Below are 19,325 nucleotides of genomic sequence, written 5' to 3' on the forward strand. Positions count from 1 at the left end.
ACTTAAATCAAATAGTTTGGGGGTGGGGGTGGGGTTAAAGTTGCTGCAAGTTTTGTTTATCCAAAATCGATTTTACATAAATCCATATTGGTCAATCATTCTTTCCCAAATTAAGTTAAGGGGGGGGGGGGGGGGTCAGTGAAAAAACTATGTGATGTGAATTAAGTTTTTTATCCTATATTGAACTTTTGATGTCGTCCCTAATGACTTGACCTATTACAGTATTTCTGTCTGAATTTTTATGAATATTCTGTATTTACTAATTTAACTACATGTATGTTATTGCAAGTGTATTAATTAGCTTTGTTTATTACTTATATTAAACTAAACCTCTATTAATCAATTATCTTTACTCTGGTTATTGATTATATAAGAAAACTCTGCCTATTACTATATGACTGTAATCTAAACTCTGATTGTTAACATCCTGGATTGCATATCTGCATGACCATTAAACTCATGGTATACCCATTTTATTTGAGGATATAAAAGTATTGTTTTTTCAATATAACATTTTTAGACACATTGAATCTGTGAAGACAACTTTCAATTTGACTTTAGAAATTAAAGAGTTTGTAAGCAAAATGTTGGGGAAATTTAATTATAATTAAGAATGTTTAAAATTAGTTAAGAAAAAAGCCGACATTAATAATGTTAAAAAAAATTTGAGGAGAAAAAACATACAAATTCAGACCAAATATGGTGACTTTGTTGTCCTTCAAGAAGCCGTACATATAATCCATAATATTTTCACTGTTTTTTAAATACATGTAAAAGTTGAAAGATAACTATCTATTAATTTTTTTTTAAATAGCTTTTTTCACAACACTTATAACTTTGTAATTTATGTTCCATTGTACACTTGTTATTCTTAATATCTTTAAAAATTGTTGTTTGGGAACAAAATCTTGTCAGGGTTTCTTATGGTACTAGCATGACAAGTGCATTCATATTCTAAAATACTCTAAACATTAAAAAAAGTCAGTATTTTCAGATCATTCTGAGTCATTCTGACCTTATTAAGTCAGAACATTCAGACTTTTATAAGTCAGAACATTCAGACTTTTATAAGTCAGAACATTCAGACTTTTATAAGTCAGAACATTCTGACTTCCAATGTTCTTCTCACTTCTGTAGAAACAAAGACTATCTATGTCTCAAATAAGAGGTAAATGCTTCATGTGGCTAAGCATCTGGGGTAAGAATTATAGATGTGTAATTTCAGAGGAAAACAAATATGCCAAAATTTTATTTTTTTTTCATATAGATTAGACCGTTGGTTTTTCCGTTTGAATGGTTTTACACTAGTAATTTTTTGAGGCCCTTTATAGCTTGCTGTTCGGTGTGAGCCAATGCTCTGTGTTGAAGGCCGTACCTTGACCTATAATGGTTTACTTTTATAAATTGTAACTTGGATGGAGAGTTGTCTCATTGGCACTCATACCACATCTTCCTATATCCATGTAATTAATAAGATGTGATGCATGTGAGAGGAAAATAATACTAAATAGACAATTCTGTTTGCACAAACACTGATAAATATAATATGTAAAGGTGGTCTCTCAGCAGATTAAAATAAACAAGAAATAATTGTAACAGGATGCTGTTACGAAGTCTCCCAAACAAATTTAAGCTCCCATAATTCGTCATTCCCATGGTTGCCTGACATTGGGCAAGTTCCAGTACAAATTGGTTTTGTCTAGTAAAGTGATATGCATAAGTGACGCCTAGGGTTTGACCCTGCATGTCATTCAAATCTTCTTGAAATGACGAACAGGAATATCATATGGTTTACCTTTAGGGGTGGTGATCCAGAACATTTCAAAAAGGGGGATGGGGATGACCCCAATGGACTTCCCCTATATTTCATTTGATTTGTTTTATTGTCCTGTGCAAGAATGTATATGGTGTAGGGGTGGGGATCTCGACCGTTTGCAAGTTTTCAAACATGAGAGGGTGGGGTGACCCTCAGGGACTCCACCTTTATTTCATTTGATTTGTCTTATTGACCCTTACAAGAATATATATGGTTAAGGGGTGGGAAGCCCGACCGTTTACAAGTTTTCACACAGGAGGGGGTGGGGGTGACCCCAAGGGACTTCCCCTATACTTCATTTGATTTGTTTTATTGTCCTATTCAAGAAAATATATGGTTTAGGGGTGGGGATCTCGACCGTTTACAAGTTTTCAAACAGGAGGGGTAGGGGTGACCCCCAGGGACCTCCCCAACATATCATTTGATTTGTTAAATTGTCCCATACAAGAATATGTATGGTTTAGGGGTGGGGATCTCTACCGTTTACAAAATATAAGAACATTTGCAACTGGCAGGGGGTGGGGGTAAACCTGGAGACTAGCCCGGTATATTTCATTCAAATCAATTTGACATTATAAAGAGGAATAGAGAAATGACAGGGATAGGGGTGATCCCTGGAGACTTGCCCTACATTTCATTTGATTTGTTTTATCACGCCCATGATCATAAATGAAGACCAGGTGTGTGCATCACTTATACACCTTATCGCTATTCCCGCTTGACCCGAGAATCTGTCCCGCTCGGACTTTTGACGTCATACAACAATCACTTTTCCATTGTGGCGTCAGACATTTTCTATTATGACGTCAACATTTTACGGGAACTTGTGTGATGTCCAGTAATGGCAGACAAATAGCGATAAGGTGTATTGTTCGGTATTGTTCTCAAGTTATAACTTTAAAAATAAAAAAAAAAAACCTTGGATTCTTTAGTTAAACCCTTCCCTTCCTTTTTCTTTTATTAAAATTTTTCCGATTTTCGTTTCATTATCATCATATCAATATTCACAATGATCGTTTTTCTCATAGGGAGAAACGAATCAGAAAGGTTAAAAAATCAGTTCGTGATTGAGTTTAAAAATAGAAAAATCACGTGACGATGTTCAGCTCGAAGCAATAATTTAATTTTTTAAATTGCACAGACTGGTTAATAATGTTAATATTGTTTAAGACAACACGAGTTATCTCCCGAAAATAACAATTCATTATCATAACAACATTTTCTGACCTGAACAAGTCAGAATTGTCAAACACCAGGTCATCTAAAAGACCACGCGTCCGTATTTACAGGTCGCGCGCCTTCATGAAACAGCAAAAAAATCACTTGCAAGGAACTTCTTTATAGGCAAAAAATATAAAAATGCCCATCAAAATACGGAGGTAATATGAATTACCTTTCTAAAAATGCCCACAATGACCTAGATTTTCACTAAAAATCGTAAATAATCAATATAATATTCAATGACTTCTCGTTCGAGACACTTCCAAAACAACGACTCTCAAACACGTGATCTCTTGCAAAAAACCACGTGATCGTATGTGTCATAGATCGGCGGCAAATTCAAAATAACTTCTGGTTTGACGGACTCGAGTGAAAACTACGCAAAACAAAAATTGACGCGTACAGGTCAGAATTTCAAAACACTTTCTGACTTGAAGAAGTCATTTTATTCTGACTTGTTTATGTCAGAGCTCTGACTGCTATATATACACAAGTAAAACTAACTAAGAGTTCCCTGTCCTCAGTTCTTAAAAGACTGTTGTTAAAAACATAATAAAGGAACCTGTTTTTTCTGACACTTGGTTTATATTTGACGGATTTAGTAGGACTACTAGTTTTTCAGTATCAGATAGATTTGGAAACATAGGATTATCTATTGCCATGTCATTAAAAGGTTTTATACGTAAAGCATTATTAATTTGACAGTGGAGGAGAAAGTGATTTTCATCTTCTAAGGTTTTACAAGTTGGACACGACGTAACGTTCTATTGTTTTGAGGTATGTTTAGATTATCTGCCCTTCAATGATCAAATTATGGTAACTAATTCTAACTTTTTGTAAATAAACGTCTAGTTTGTTTCAAAAATTTGGATGAAGATAAAATTTTTGGTCTTGTTTGACTTTAATATTTTTGTATGAAAGAAAAAGTTTGTTATTTTCATTTAAACTGTTCATGTTATTTTCCAGTAATTCTGAATTAAAGTTGCATTTAATATTCTTAATCAAAGTCTGTAGTTTTTCACTTGTTCCATATTTTGACAGGACACTATTTTTTGTATATCAATATTCATTTCTTGTGTTGAATCTACCAGAATTTTTCTAATTCCATTTTTTTGGAAAATATTGTACAATGAATGATAAAATACAATGTACACACCTCAGGGCCCTCGACGAGAACATATAGCTTCCCTTGACCAATCAGAGCCTTCAGCCCTATTCCATCAAATTTGAATGTTGATGGTTCATTTGGTTTGGATAATTTTTTATGGGAGCACGATAAAAAATTGATCTTGGTGGGATCTTTGTCAGTACTGTCAAATATGTCAAGTAGTTTGTTTTTAATAGTGTCCTCTGTATCCTCCGAACTTATGTTAATTAATCCTTCTTCTAGGATAATATCTGCACACAGAATGCCTGGCAATTTTATATTTCCAATAAAAACAACTTTATATGACTTTTCAAATAACTTCTTCTTCTTCTTCATTTGTTGTCTGATGTCTTTTCTGGAGGCAGCTCCCTGTATTGGTGAGAAATGTGTCCTTGGGTGTGAAGTGGCTTTTGACGACTTAAACACAGAAGCAATCTGCTGAGCCAATCCACTTGTACTTGGCCTGTTGCCAATGATATCTCTTGCTTGTCCTATATTAAGTAAATATTATCATAGTAAAATTAAAAAGATAAAATTAAAGCAGTTGGCGATTATCATGACAAAATTTTAAACTAAACAATTATTTGGAAAGATATTACTTCAGGTACATGTATCACAACTTAAAGACACGGTATCATACCATAATTTTTCAACACATTTTTTGGCGGTCATGTACTCGTCTAAAAGTACTGAAGTTAATTAGGTATCAAAAATCCTTTCACCTATTTATCATCTGTTTCACCCCTTATTCTCCAAAACAGTATTGGGTAGAAAGCTCAAAATCACTCACAGTCATAGTATAGTACTCAGATATCTTATTTTCAAAGTTCCTAAAGAACAATCAACTAATACTTTTAAATCATTCGATAGTATTGCAAAAACAATTCAGAGAATTTGCTCAAAAGATATAGGTTTAAAAAGAGCCTGTTCGAGACATAATTCATTGAACTTTTTTTTCATCAATCTGCAACAAAAGTGGGCAACTGATCTTTGCCAAGCTATTAGGTTTTTTGTTGAGTTTCATCAATACAAAGAGCTCAGCACCTGTACATGCTGTAGTTTTGTTGTACAAAAAAATAATTGATTTTTCTACCAACCATGAATGTACTTACCAGCACGTTCTGCTGTTGTTACAACAATATATCTTCTTGTTCCCCAACCTCCATCTGGAGAAGAAAACCCTCTTGTATCAGCTGCAACGGCTTTCAACACCCCTCCTACATGGTATCTCAAACCCACTGCTGAAGGAAACTGTGATTTGAGTGTCTCCCTCTCCAAAACATCTTCTTTAAGTGGCAATAAGACCTCAGCATCATAACAAAGTTCACTATGTGAAACCTTTATATGACCTGACATCATATAAACCTAAAAACAGAAATATGGAAACCAATTATTGATCAGAGTCTGAATCGTTCACCTAAAATATCATGACAATTGCCACCAAATATTTGAAATTTGGGAACACAACTGGACTATTTTAACTCACTTGTGCATATAATTCTGGTTTCCATTGGCATTGATTTTGAATATTTTTTCTAATACATGTATATCCCTATCCTCTCCTCTCTATTTATATTTCACAGGCACTTGGGTTCCCAGCCAGATATACAGGGAAGTAAGAATAGTCCATTTTTATAAAAATTAGCAACCATGGGCCTGTGTTACAATGTATCTGAGTGCCCAAGAAACCCATAATGGCATTTATAACAAGAAGTAATTGTAACAAGATGCTGTTACGAAGTCTCCCAAACAAAGCTCCCTTAATTTGCAATTCCTATGGTCACAAATTCATTTGATTTGTTTTATTGTCCGATATAAGAACATATATATGGTCTAGGGACAAAGATCTTGATCGTTTACAATTTATCAAACATGAGGGGGTGGGGGTGACCCTTACGGACTGCACCTATATTTCATTTGAATTGCGTTGTTATCCCATGCAAGAATATGGTTAAGGGGTGGGGATCTTGACCATTTACAATTTATCAAACATAAGGGGATGGGGGTGCTCCCCATAGACATCCCCTACATGTAATATTTCGTTTTATTTGTTTTATTGTCACATACAAGAATAAATGGTTTACCGTTTAGGGGTGGGGATCTCAACCATTTAAAATATGTTCAAACATGATGGGGTAGGGGTGACCCCGATGGACTCTCCCTATTTTTCATTTGATGTGTTTGTCCCATACAAGAATATATATGATATAGGGGTGGGGATCTTGACCGTTTACAAGTTTGCAAACTAGAGGGGGTGGGAATGACACACACCCCCAACTTCCCTTTAATTTCATTTGTTTAACTGTCCCAAACTAAAGTATATATGGTTTAGGGGTGGGGATCTGAACCATTTACAAGATAATAGCACATTCTCAAATTGAAGGGGGTGGAGTGACCCAGGGACTCACCTTTAGTTTTATTATCCTGTGATCATTTTTGAAGACTATGTGTCTTTCACTTGCTGTTTTCAAGTTATAGATATAGGAAGTCATGTTGTGTGAATGCCAAAGAGACAACTCTCAATCCAAATAACAATTTATAAAAGTAAATAACCAGTATAATAATACTAATTATAGGTCAATGTACGGCCTTCAACATTATAGTCATTTAAAATTAAAAAAAAATAAAAACCCATAGGGTTCTGTAGTAAAACTGTCCCTTCCTTATGCCTCCCCAAAATACCCCTTAATAAACCCGATACTGCATGCACAAACGAAAGGTTGATGGCTCCCCTAATCATATTAATTAGTCTAACATTTTATGAACCCTAAGTATATCTGACAAGCAGTTTTGGAGAACAAGTTTATTTTTCAAAACGTATCGGAAGAAAAAGAAAAATAATAATAAAAGTAATATGAACAGAGCAACAAGAGTGCACACACTGAAATGTCTCGCCTTCTTTACTATAATCATTTATATTATGTTGATAGTCCTAAATATAAAGCTTTATTACAACTGTCACATAAACTTAACATTAACCAAGTAAACTACATTGACCAATGAACCATGAAAATGAGGTCAAGGTCTGATGAACCATGCTAGGCAGGCATTTACAGCTAACAATTCTTCCATACAACAAATATAGTTGACCTATTGTTTATAGTTTAAGAAAAACAGACCAAAACACAAAAACTTAACACTGAGCAATGAACCTTGAAAATGAGGTCAAGGTCAAATAAAACCTGCCTGACTGACATATAGATCATAAAATATTTCCATACACCAAATATAGTTGAACTATTGCATATAGTATTAGAAAAAAAGACCAAAACTCAAAAACTTAACTTTGACCACTGATCCATGAAAATGAGGTCAAGGTCAGATGACACCTGCCAGCCAGACATGTACACCTTACAATCATTCCATACACCAAATATAGTAGACCTATTGCATACAGTATAAGAAAAACAGACCAAAACACAAAAACTTAACACTGAACAATGAACCTTGAAAATGAGGTCAAGGATAAATAAAACCTGTGTGACTGACATATAGATCATAAAATATTTCCATACACCAAATATAGTTGAACTATTGCATATAGTATTAGAAAAAAAGACCAAAACTCAAAAACTTAACTTTGACCACTGAACCATGAAAATGAGGTCAAGGTCAGATGACACCTGCCAGCTAGACATGTACACCTTACAATCATTCCATACACCATTTATAGTTGACCTATTGCATATAGTATTAGAAAAAAAGACCAAAACTCAAAAACTTAACTTTGACCACTGAACCATGAAAATGAGGTCAAGGTCAGATGACACCTACCAGTTGGACATGTACACCTTACAATCATTCCATATACCAAATATAGTAGACCTACTGCTTATAGTATCTGATATATGGACTTGACCATGAAAACTTAACCTGGTTCACTGATCCATGAAATGAGGTCGAGGTCAAATGAAAATTGTCTGACGGGCATGAGGACCTTGCAAGGTACGCACTTACTAAATATAGTTATCCTATTACTCATAATAAGAAAGAAATTAACATTACAAAAAATGTTGACTTTTTTTTCAAGTAGTCACTGAACCATGAAAATGAGGTCAAGGACATTGGACATATGACAGACGGAAACTTCGTAACATAAGGCATCTATATACAAAGTATGAAGCATCCAGGTCTTTTAGCTTCTAAAATATAAAGCTTTTAAGAAGTTAGCTAACGCCGCCGCCGCCGGATCACTATCCCTATGTCGAGCTTTCTGCGACAAAAGTCGCAGGCTCGACAAAAACAATTAGTTTGGGAGACTAAATAATAAGAACAGTCTTTGCAACATTCCTGTGGAGTGCAGTGTGTTGAACCTTCTATCAGTAGATACATTTTGTACATTGAAGGACCAATATGGATACACTTTTAGTATTTGACATATTGCAGAGAATGGTGGGTTGACTCAGTCCCACAAAGCATATTTGACACACAAAAAAGGTTTGGATAATCTATAAATATGCTTGGATATATAATCTATTGATAACCTGATCGACTACTTTTCAAATTGACAAAAGACTTCAGACCAGAAATAGAGTCAAACTCCTACCTGAAGATCTATTCAAAAAGTGTTTGTTTGTGCAACCGGACTTGATTAAATAGTCATAATGAATTTAATTCATTGAAATGTAACATGCTGTCATAGATACTTAATTTCCCATTCATTGTGTCACAAAAAAGGGTTAAAATGGAATCAACTTGGAGACAATTTGACTGAACAGAATGGAGTGTGAGCCATACGTGTTCATTTTTATCAATGGAGATCACTAAAACTTGTTATAGAGCCAAGGGATATTTGTGTTTTAAATATACAAAATCTAGAGCACTTGCAAGTAAGAAATTGATATTTTCAGTCATATAAAAGACCATAACTCTTATTCTATATATATGACAAATCTGGCTGACACTCAAGCCTGTCTATGAATTAATGGATATTAAGCTGCATGCTTTTAAATTTCATGAATCAATCAACAAATAAAAATTGTAGAATCCTTATATAAGTGAATTAAGAGCTGTGATATAAGTACATGATAAGCCCATTGCCCCTTTAGCTTGTCTTTATGCTTTAAATGATTTTTTTTTACATTAATTAAGCGGTTAGATTTCTCATTTAAATTGTTTGACAGTTGTCAATAGGGATCTTACATCAATAGATATAAACAATTCACCAAAGTTTCATGAAAGTTGGTGAAAGTGTTTTAGGGTTATTATTGTTCCACCCTTTTTTAAGTATAAAAGTTCATTACTGGAAAACGTATAATCTGAAATTTATAAAAATTGGAAGGTACCTTAAGCATCTTAAGCCAACAGATATAACATGTATAAACAATTCACCAAAATTTTGTGAAAGTGTTTATGAGTGATTGTCCGGAAACTGGAAAATTCCACCTTTTTTAGGCATAAAAATTCATGACACAGAAACATAAACTGTGAAATTTAAAAAAAATCGAAAAAGTCACATATACAGTATGTCAATAGATATAAACAATTCACCAAAGTTACAGACAACGGTATACAATAAAATGTCCGGTATTCATGGTATTAGACAGGCGTATAAAAATGACACTTTTCTGTCAAACAAAGAGCCATAAATCCTGTTCTTGGGCTTATGCATTTTAAGCAAAAGTATCCATACCGAGGTGCCATAAAGAGAGAAAATCAATGGATGGAGAACAAAACACCAACAAGATGGTGACACATTCAACATACAATTTGGAATATTTACTTGTATATTAAAGGACTAATTCCCCCTCCCCTTCCCCATTTTCCTAATGTAAATATAAATTTAATCCATTCAAAAAATAAAACAAGTGAAACTACAAGCTACTGCTCACTGATGATACCCCCGCCGCAAGTGGATAATATTAATAGTGTAAAAATATGCAAGTGTTCGGTAAACAGGAAGTTGTTGAGTGATGAATCTGAAAACACATCACACAGTATAGCTGACTTATATAAACCCTGAAACCAAATTTCAGAAATCCTTGTATTGAAGTTCCTGAAAAAATGTGAAGAAAACTTTCAACTTGGCTATCATGTTTAAAATCATACAAGTGTTAGGTAAACAGGAAGTTGTTGAGTGATGAATCTGAAAACACATCACACGGTATAGCTGACTTATCATGCTTATACATGTTATATAAACCCTGAAACCAAATTTCAGAAATCATTGTATTGTAGTTCCTGAAAAAATGTGATGAAAATTTTCAACTTGGCTATCATGTGTAAAATCATACAAGTGTTCGGTAAACAGGAAGTTGTTGAGTGATGAATCTGAAAACACATCACACGGTATAGCTGAATTACATAAACCCTGAAACCAAATTTCAGAAATCATTGTATTGTAGTTCCTGAGTAAAAATGCAAAAATATTCATGGGACGGACTGATGGAAAGATGGATGGACAGACAGAGTTAAAACAGTATACCCCCCCCCCCCCTTTTTTTAAAGCGGGGTATAATCCTAGTCAGTGCTAACAAGTTGGAAACGACAAATTTTCAATCATATAAAGGGCAATTTCTCCTTGAAATAAAAGTGAATCTGGCTGAAATTCGAAATTGTCCTATGAGAGGCTATGAATATATATAAAGCTCTCATTATGTGTATAAATATGAACAAAATATGCTGACAAATAAAAGTTCTAGAGAGCTAAGAATTCCTGAAGAAAAATATGTTTTGAAATATGCAAAGACATATAGTAATTATTAACCACAGTGGGACGTGGAAAAAAATCTACTTCGGGGATTCAGAGATGGGAACTAGAACACATTCCAATTTTTCCATAAACGGCCATTGTGGTGCATATTTCGGCACTTTTTTACATTGGTTATTAGATGTACCGCAACTCTTTCCAACAAGTGTTTCCATCTGATGAACCTGCTGTCAATTTCCAGTTCTGGTTTACGGATTTTTTATAAACAAAGCGAGTACTTTGTGGCAAATAAACCAAGATTTCTATAGAAAATCCACAGCCTTCAATACAGAGATTTTTGTTATAAAATTTCAAACATAGATTACTCACTTGCTTTTCTAAAATGTGCTTGTGTTTATTAATTGTTTACAAAAAAATATAAGCAACCTGTAAATTCCCAAACATCTGGTGCTGAGCCAGTCAAGTGCACCCTAAAAGGTGTACTTAATTTGAGCTAAATTCTTATTTGTTTTAACCATTATTATAACTACAGTAATAAACTTGTTTTGAGAAAATTTCAATGCTCGCAATAATCCTATATCTATCAGTCATTAAATTGCCTTATTTGAGGGAACAAGGATAAATAGAAAAGGCTGTGGATGTTCTAGTCTAAATAATATTATGACGTCTGGCAAGGCTATTTTGGTCGCAGGAAGGCGTCCATGAAAAAAATCAAAATAGCCTTGCCAGACGTCATAATTATTTGGACTATGGATTTTCTATAAACTTTCCATATGTTTAGTATTGAATCAACACAAGGGTACATAATCCTAACACTAACAGTAACAGCCTGCAATGCCGGACTCGCATGAACGCAAGATTTAGTTAGTGGGGCGACGCGTTTTTTTAATTCTTGGTCATGCATTCGTGTTGAGAAAGAAAGGGGGAATGCAAACAGTTACACAAAGCGTTACCTTCTCATATATCTATCAACAGCTAATCAAACGTACAACTTCAACATGTGAGTCAAGCAGGGGCTGCCATTTTCGACTATGTCGACCAATCACAAACGTTGTTGCAAATTTGACCTTGTGACGTCAAACAATTTCCCATAATGCAATTATTGCATATAAATAAAAATTATTGCATATAAATAAAAATTATTGCATATAAATAAAAAAACGACAATTATACCAATTGAATGAAAAATATTGCAGCACAATGACAAGTTATACAAATTGAATAAAAAATATTGCATTTGAATGACAAATTATACCATTTGAATAAAAAATTATACCATTTGAAAGAAAAATTATACCATTTGAATAAAAAATATTGCATTTAAATGAAAAAATATACCATATAAATGAAAAATTATACCATTAAAATAAAAAATATTGCATATAAATGAAAAAATATACCATTTAAATGAAAAAATATACCATACAAATGAAAAAATATTGCATATAAATAAAAAAATATTGCATATAAATGAAAAAATATACCAATTAAATGAAAAATATTGCATTTAAATGAAAAATATCAAATTTTTGCAACCAATACCATGCCATAGGCCCCATTGGAAATAAGCTTTACTATGTAAGCATTTATTGGATATCCCAGGCTTTTTTGTAAGCACTGTTTTTAAAATATATTATGATACTAATTTAAAAGTATATATTATTGTCCTGTCTTGTGAATTTTTGTATATGTGCTTGAATTTGCCTAAATAAAACTATACTATACTATACTAAGTACAATTCCGGCGATAAGTCTTAATTTTTAATTCGGTAGGTCTATTATTGAGCAAAACGTGTGTATTCATATCACATTTAATAATATAATATTTGCCGCTGGATGGATGGATGGATGCATGTGTGTCATTTATCTCATGATAATAACAGACTGAATACCTGCTGCGTGAATAAAAGAATTTGCCTTCAAACAACTTTTTTATCAGTAAAAATATTCCTTCAAAGTACTCGTTCAGCTAAAACTAAAATCATACTTCTTACATTCTAATATCAGCTGCCGATCATGCCAGCAGATTTCATACAGCATCGCAATGAACAGTATAATAGTAAAACAAGATTTGTATATTGTATCATTATCATCATTCTACTGTATTTCTGTTACTAGTACATGTACTCATATTTAATCACGAGGTTGAATATTATTTGAGTAATGTAATGAATTAAAGATATTTTTCAACACTTGTAAAAATATCCATCAAAATGGAATGCATACCACATATTGCATTTGAAAATAGTAAACAATCGATTCTACGAGTTTATTAACTATATTTCACATAAAGAACATAGTTTGGTTATTGATTTGTAATGTCCTTCTTTTTCTTATCAAGTTAATTTCAAAATTTCTTTACAAATTGTAAAGAAAGAAGTTTTGGGTAAATTTTGGCTTCATATTTTTATTTTTTGTTACAAAATTATGACAAAATAATATCGGAATATCGAATAATGTTGTACACATATTTTGAATTTTAATAAAGATTTGAAGGCTTGTTTTAAAATTCCCCGGCTAGTGAAACAAGTGTTAAGGAAATTGCTTATGACCCTTTGTATGAAGAATTATAATATAATATTCTCACACAAATGATCAATAATTGTAATATCTATTATTTATAAAATTTAAAATGAAGACAGTTGATCGTTTTTACATCGTCCTCCTGAACATGAAATATTTGCCACTGGACATTAAGGAAACCTACACTCAATCAATCGATTTTACCGGTTTTTTTTTGTAAAATTTTGCGTCGAAACACTTTTGGCGGGACGTCATGCGTGTAATTATCCGTAATAAAAAAATCCGCTTGAACGGTATTTAGTATAAGCGATGCTCCAACTTATGTTTCTTGCACACGTCAACTTCTATGCCTTTAAGATTAGTGCTTTTGATTCTAACATGATATAACTGTTTCTACTGTTCCTCGCCTTGAAGCTTCTGTGAGGTCTTGAACAATGAAGTCAACAACATATCGTATAGTGAGCAATCTCAAGACGACTGACTCTTTTGGTGTTAACATGATGCATGCCAATTATCATTTTTATTATCATTCATCCCTGATAGAATATTGATTTGGATCCGATTTTCTGACAACACACAAAAAATAATTTTACGGCGCATTTTAGTAACAAGCAATATCAAGTTGTGTCAAATTTCATATCGAAAGTTCAGATAGCGCAAAAATCTGTTATTCCACATCAACAATTCAAAAGAAGTAAATTTCCTCACGGAACATTTTATTCGATTTATTTATGTCAAATATGAGAGGACGCAATAATAATGGTATGCTGCAATTATTAGCGATGATACAACTTTTAAAATAATATATAGAAATTTGCTAACAAAATTACGCTATAATGAAATAATTCCGATTTTAATCGAAACTTTTACCAAAAAAAATCATAAAATACTGGTTATTACGAGGAGAATGTATGCAGTATAATAGTACAAAACCAAAAGAGGTAGGGCCAGTTTTCCATAAATTTATTACACACTGATAGTCTTTTTTTTTTTAGAGGTCTGTAAATCTGTTAAAAAATCATCACAGCTATATTTTGAGGTTTCTACAACAATATATAGTATTTCTGAACATTTATTAACCAGATTATAAATACTTTAAGTGACTTGCTTTAAAATTGTAATTTCGGACGGTATATGTTGGATATTTGGGAGATGAATAAAAAAGACACAAAAACCAAAACCAAAGTTATGAGTGATGCATGTATAGGTAACATGTCCCGTTTTCCATATATAAATGCACTCATTTTTGCCAGATAAAAAATTATGAAATTTTTCAAAGTTATTGTAAAGTTTTCTTTATAACTGTTATCAGTCACCCGAATAACAGTTTGAAATTATGAATCAATGTGAAATTATTAAAAGCGATTAAAATGTGAATAAAAGGATGTTTTGGGGGTATTTCAATGAAATAGCAGCCCACCAAACAAAAACAAAAACATCTAGAGGTCAACAAATGGTCTTCAACGATACATGAGTGTGTACAATTCCGACATGTCTCGCTCTAAATTGCCGCGAGTCTTTTAATTTAAGCCGTAAAAAAATCAACAGTCCGCAATAACTATACCTGAGATGTTTCTCACTTGGAACACGAACAAAATAAAAGTGAGAGGTATTTATGATACACATTTTTTTATTTCCAAAACAATATTATTATCCTAAGGTAGCTATTCACAAGCAATATATAAACACTTGGAAAATGTCGCCGATAACCTTGCAGGGATAATTGGCGGGAGGCGTAGAAATTGTCAGCCAGCGACGTCATGCATTTTCGCGTTAACGCTGGGGTTATCAAGGGGGGACGCAATTTTTTAGTATTAATCGCGATTTATCTTCGAATCCAACACGGTGACATATATTTTTCATTTGCTATTTGGAGAAAGCATGACAAAAGACAATTAATGCGGAAAAATGAGAAAAATGACTTTACAAGAACTTCTCGCTTTCCACATTTTAAGGTAATAAAAATATCCCACTTTGAGCATCTTATCCGTAATCTTAAGCATGGCTTGAATAATTAATTAGTCATTCTTGACGGGATTTATTTTTGCCTTATTTTCCCCTAACGCAGCTTCAGATTGAATTCAATCTTATCAATTTATGACGAGGAATATCTACTCGAAAATTTTTATAACTTTGCTAATTTGTTTTTTTGCTTAAGTGCAAAAATTCCCAATTTTCAGCCTCAATTTTCTCAAAAACAAACACGGTGACCTATGTTTTATTTGGTGATTTCTTTTATAACTCGTCCCTGGCTACAACATATTTCAAAATTATAAAAATGAAAATATAACGTGAAACTGTATCGGATGCCCTTAATCAAAATGATTTATTTCAAAACCCAATGTATAGCTTACTTCCCACAGTCTTTTGGTTTCGGTTAATGATGTCCTTATACAGTGTTGGTATAAATACTCTCAAGTTTGCCAATATTTGTCAAAATTTCTGTTTTGGGACATCTTTAGGATAATACAAGTAAATAACTTGGTAAAACCCAAATAAATGATACTGTAAAAGAAACAATTGAAGGACTTTTCGAAAATAGCCCTGGTGTGAAATTTATTTCAAGGATAATTGGCCATACCTGTTAATAGACGACCAATAGCAATTAATGCAAACGGAAATTCAGATAAAGTTTAATATTCAATGGGAATGACACTCAAATTTAAGCTTGGACAATATAAATTATAGTCCTATAAAAGGTAGTGTTCATACATAAGGCAATTAAACATTACTCACAGACAACAAATTTACATTGTAAAAATATATTTTAAAACAATGGTGTGTCAGTAAGGTATTTAAAATATTTCAGAAGATTAAGTAAACCTTTAAAACAATGCTTGCAATTCAAAACAAAGTACTTATCGGTTATTAATTTATACATATTTAAAAACAGGTGCACTTTTTTACAAAATAGAGAATAATGCAAAAAGTGCAGAATAAATGGCTAAGAAAAATTAGAGAAAAATAGGCAAAAAAACCCCAAAGAAATATAGAATTATGGTCTAAAAAGTTAAAGAATAAAGAAATGAAGGACCCCCCCCCCCCCCCGACCCCCTCCACACCACCACCACCACCACCACCACCACCATCAATACAGACTCTCATATATTTCAAGCTTTCAAAAACAATGGAAATATTGGCCAGAATTAGAATAAAACAATTTGAATTATTTAGTTTATAATTTTCAAATGTAAAAACTAGTTTGAAAGAACTTCACCTGAAACACACTCACAAATATTTTATAATTACATGTCCATCTAAGTCAAAAAAATGATTTTATAAACATTACCGAACACCACAACTACAATTATACAAGATCATAACCAAGTCGCACCAACTTTTTGACAATTTTGTAGTGTAGTTATCGGACTTTGACCATTTTCTACCGTTAGTTTTTAATAAAAAATGTTCAGTACAAGAAAACTAACGGCCTAGTTTTGGATCAAATGATTGACAGCAACGAAAGGCTGCAATTGAATCACAGGTTAGCTCTCACCCCATATGGATTTTACTGACCCCTGATATATCGTAGTAGGTCACTAGGACATTGTGTAACTAATAATATAGGGATTAAATTAAAATTAAAAAAAGGAGTGGTACATGTGTGATTGCAAATTAGACATTTATCCACCAGCGACCAAAATGATGCAGATGTAAGCAACTGTAGGTCACTGTACGGCCTTCAACATGGAGCAAACCCATACATAATAGTAAATTATAAAAAGCCATGACTTGACAAAATGTAAATCAGTTCAAACAAGAAAACTAATGGCCTCGTTTGTGATCAAATAGTCGTGTTACAAAATGGTATATACTCGACGCTGAGGTTGACAAACTAGACTTTAAATGCGGGTATCGTATCAAAACACAAAAGTGATTTAAAGATTTAAATTACCTGTGTACCAATTATATCTTACGAAAGCCTATTAGGGTCACAACAAAAAAAAATTTTCTTTTTTTATCTTGTAATTACGAGATAATCATTTTTTATCTCGTAATTACGAGATAATTATCGCGTAATTACGAGAAAACTATCACGTAATTACGAGATAATTATCGCGTTATTACGAGAAAACTATCGCGTAATTACGAGATAATCATTTTTTAATTCGTAATTACGAGATAATCAGTTTTTAACTCGTAATTATGAGATAATCATTTTTAACTCGCAATTACGAGATAATTATCGCTTAATTACGAGAAAACTATCTCGTAATTACGAGATAATCATCGCGTACTTACGAGATAAGAAGTTTTTTTATCTCGTAATTACGAGATAATTATCGCGTTATTACGAGAAAACTAACTCGTAATTACGAGAACATCATTTTTTTTTTATCCCGTAATTATGAGATAATCATCGCGTAATTACGAGATAAGAAGTTTTTTTATCTCGTAATCACGAGATAATTATCGCGTAATTACGAGAAAACTATCGCGTAATTACGAGATAAAATAAACTGCTTCGCTGAGCGCAGCTGGATATTCCCGCAGAGGTCCAATCCTGAACAGTTGGGGCAAAAATGGACACAATATTCAAGCTTGATACAGGTCTGAATTTGGATTGTAATTAAATATTTGACATATTAAAGGTTTCTGAATAAATGTAGTCAAAGAACTCGAAATTGGTTATATGAATCAATTACAGATTTCTTGCTGTTGTACAATACACTGTGCTGTCGCGCAATAAATCTGTTGTCAGACTATAAACAAATAAAGTTCAATTAATTCTCAATGTCATATTAGAAATTTATGAAAATGTAAAGGGAGCTTACATCAATAGATATAAACTATTCACCAAAGTTTCATGAGAATTGCTGACAGCATTTTTGGGTTATTGTCCGAAAACTGGAAAATCTCCCTTTTTTTAATGAATAAAACCAAATAACTCAGAAATGATAAATGAAAAATTTATAAAATTCTAAACAGAGCTTATATCAATAGATATATACAATTCACCAAAGTTTTATAAGAACTGCTGAAAGCATTTTTTATTTTTTGTTCGAAAACTGGAAAATCCCCCTTTTTTATGAATAAATCCCCATAACTCGGAAACGTAAAATCTAAAATTTATAAAAAACGAAAGGGAGCTCACGTCAATAGACATAAACAATTCACTAAAGTTTTATGCAAATTAGTTAAAGCGTTTTTGAGTTAATGTCCGACATGTTGACGACAGACGGACAGACGGACAGACGGACAACGGTATAACACAAAACGTCCCGTAAAAGGGCGTATAAAACTGATTATCTCGTAATTACGAGATAAAAAAAAAAATGATTATCTCGTAATTACGTGATAGTTTTATCGTAATTACGCGATGATTATCTCGTAATTACGAGATAAAAAAATGATGATCTCGTAATTACGCGATAGTTTTCTCGTAATAACGCGATAATTATCTCGTAATTACGTGATAGTTTTCTCGTAATTACGCGATAATTATCTCGTAATTACGAGATAAAAAATGATTATCTCGTAATTACAAGATAAAAAAAGATTATCTCGTAATTACGCGATAGTTTTCTCGTAATTACGATATATTTATCTCGTAATTACGCGATAATTATTTTTTTTTGTGACCCTAATAGGCTTTCGTAATATCTTGTGTTTAAACTGCATAGTAATGATGTCCGCGTATATTTATTTCTTTTAACAAACGCCCTTTTTAAAACTTTATCATAGATAATTTCATTATAAATATTCCTTATTGAACAAATATTCAATAATAAATATTCCTTGAAGAATAAAAATGATATACCCCATAATATTTCTTCCTTTTCATATTTTGGAACACTGACAGGAGGCGAGGGTATAGCTGAAAGGATATAAAATCCAGATGGAAAGCCGAGAAAAAAGGAGTAATGAGAGAAAAAAATCCCTCGCCAACCCTTAGAAATTAAAGCAACTTGCTATTTTTAATTTTTTTGAACTCAATAGTGACGGACATTTAATTAAAGGTGTGTTTA

At 32.6% G+C, this 19,325-nt stretch overlaps 2 protein-coding genes across 2 annotated transcripts in view; one reads left to right on the top strand and one right to left on the bottom strand.

Annotated features, from left to right (window-relative positions):
- Positions 1-11,867, bottom strand: part of LOC127729669 (uncharacterized) — a 28,820-nt gene extending 16,953 nt beyond the window's left edge. Inside the window, exons 1-3 of the mRNA XM_052237523.1 lie at positions 11,787-11,867; positions 5,297-5,549; positions 4,194-4,675 (exon numbers count right to left, since the gene is read on the bottom strand). Of these exons, the coding sequence (XP_052093483.1) occupies positions 4,194-4,675; positions 5,297-5,543 (729 nt within the window). The 5' untranslated portion in view covers positions 5,544-5,549; positions 11,787-11,867. The remainder of the gene's footprint in view (positions 1-4,193; positions 4,676-5,296; positions 5,550-11,786) is intronic.
- Positions 1-19,325, top strand: part of LOC127728939 (uncharacterized) — a 667,964-nt gene that overhangs the window by 131,513 nt on the left and 517,126 nt on the right. The gene's annotated exons all lie outside the window — the stretch shown is intronic.

Source organism: Mytilus californianus, unplaced genomic scaffold, assembly GCF_021869535.1.
Source record: "Mytilus californianus isolate M0D057914Y unplaced genomic scaffold, xbMytCali1.0.p SCAF_2, whole genome shotgun sequence".
In the NCBI taxonomy this organism is placed as follows: domain Eukaryota; kingdom Metazoa; phylum Mollusca; class Bivalvia; order Mytilida; family Mytilidae; genus Mytilus; species Mytilus californianus.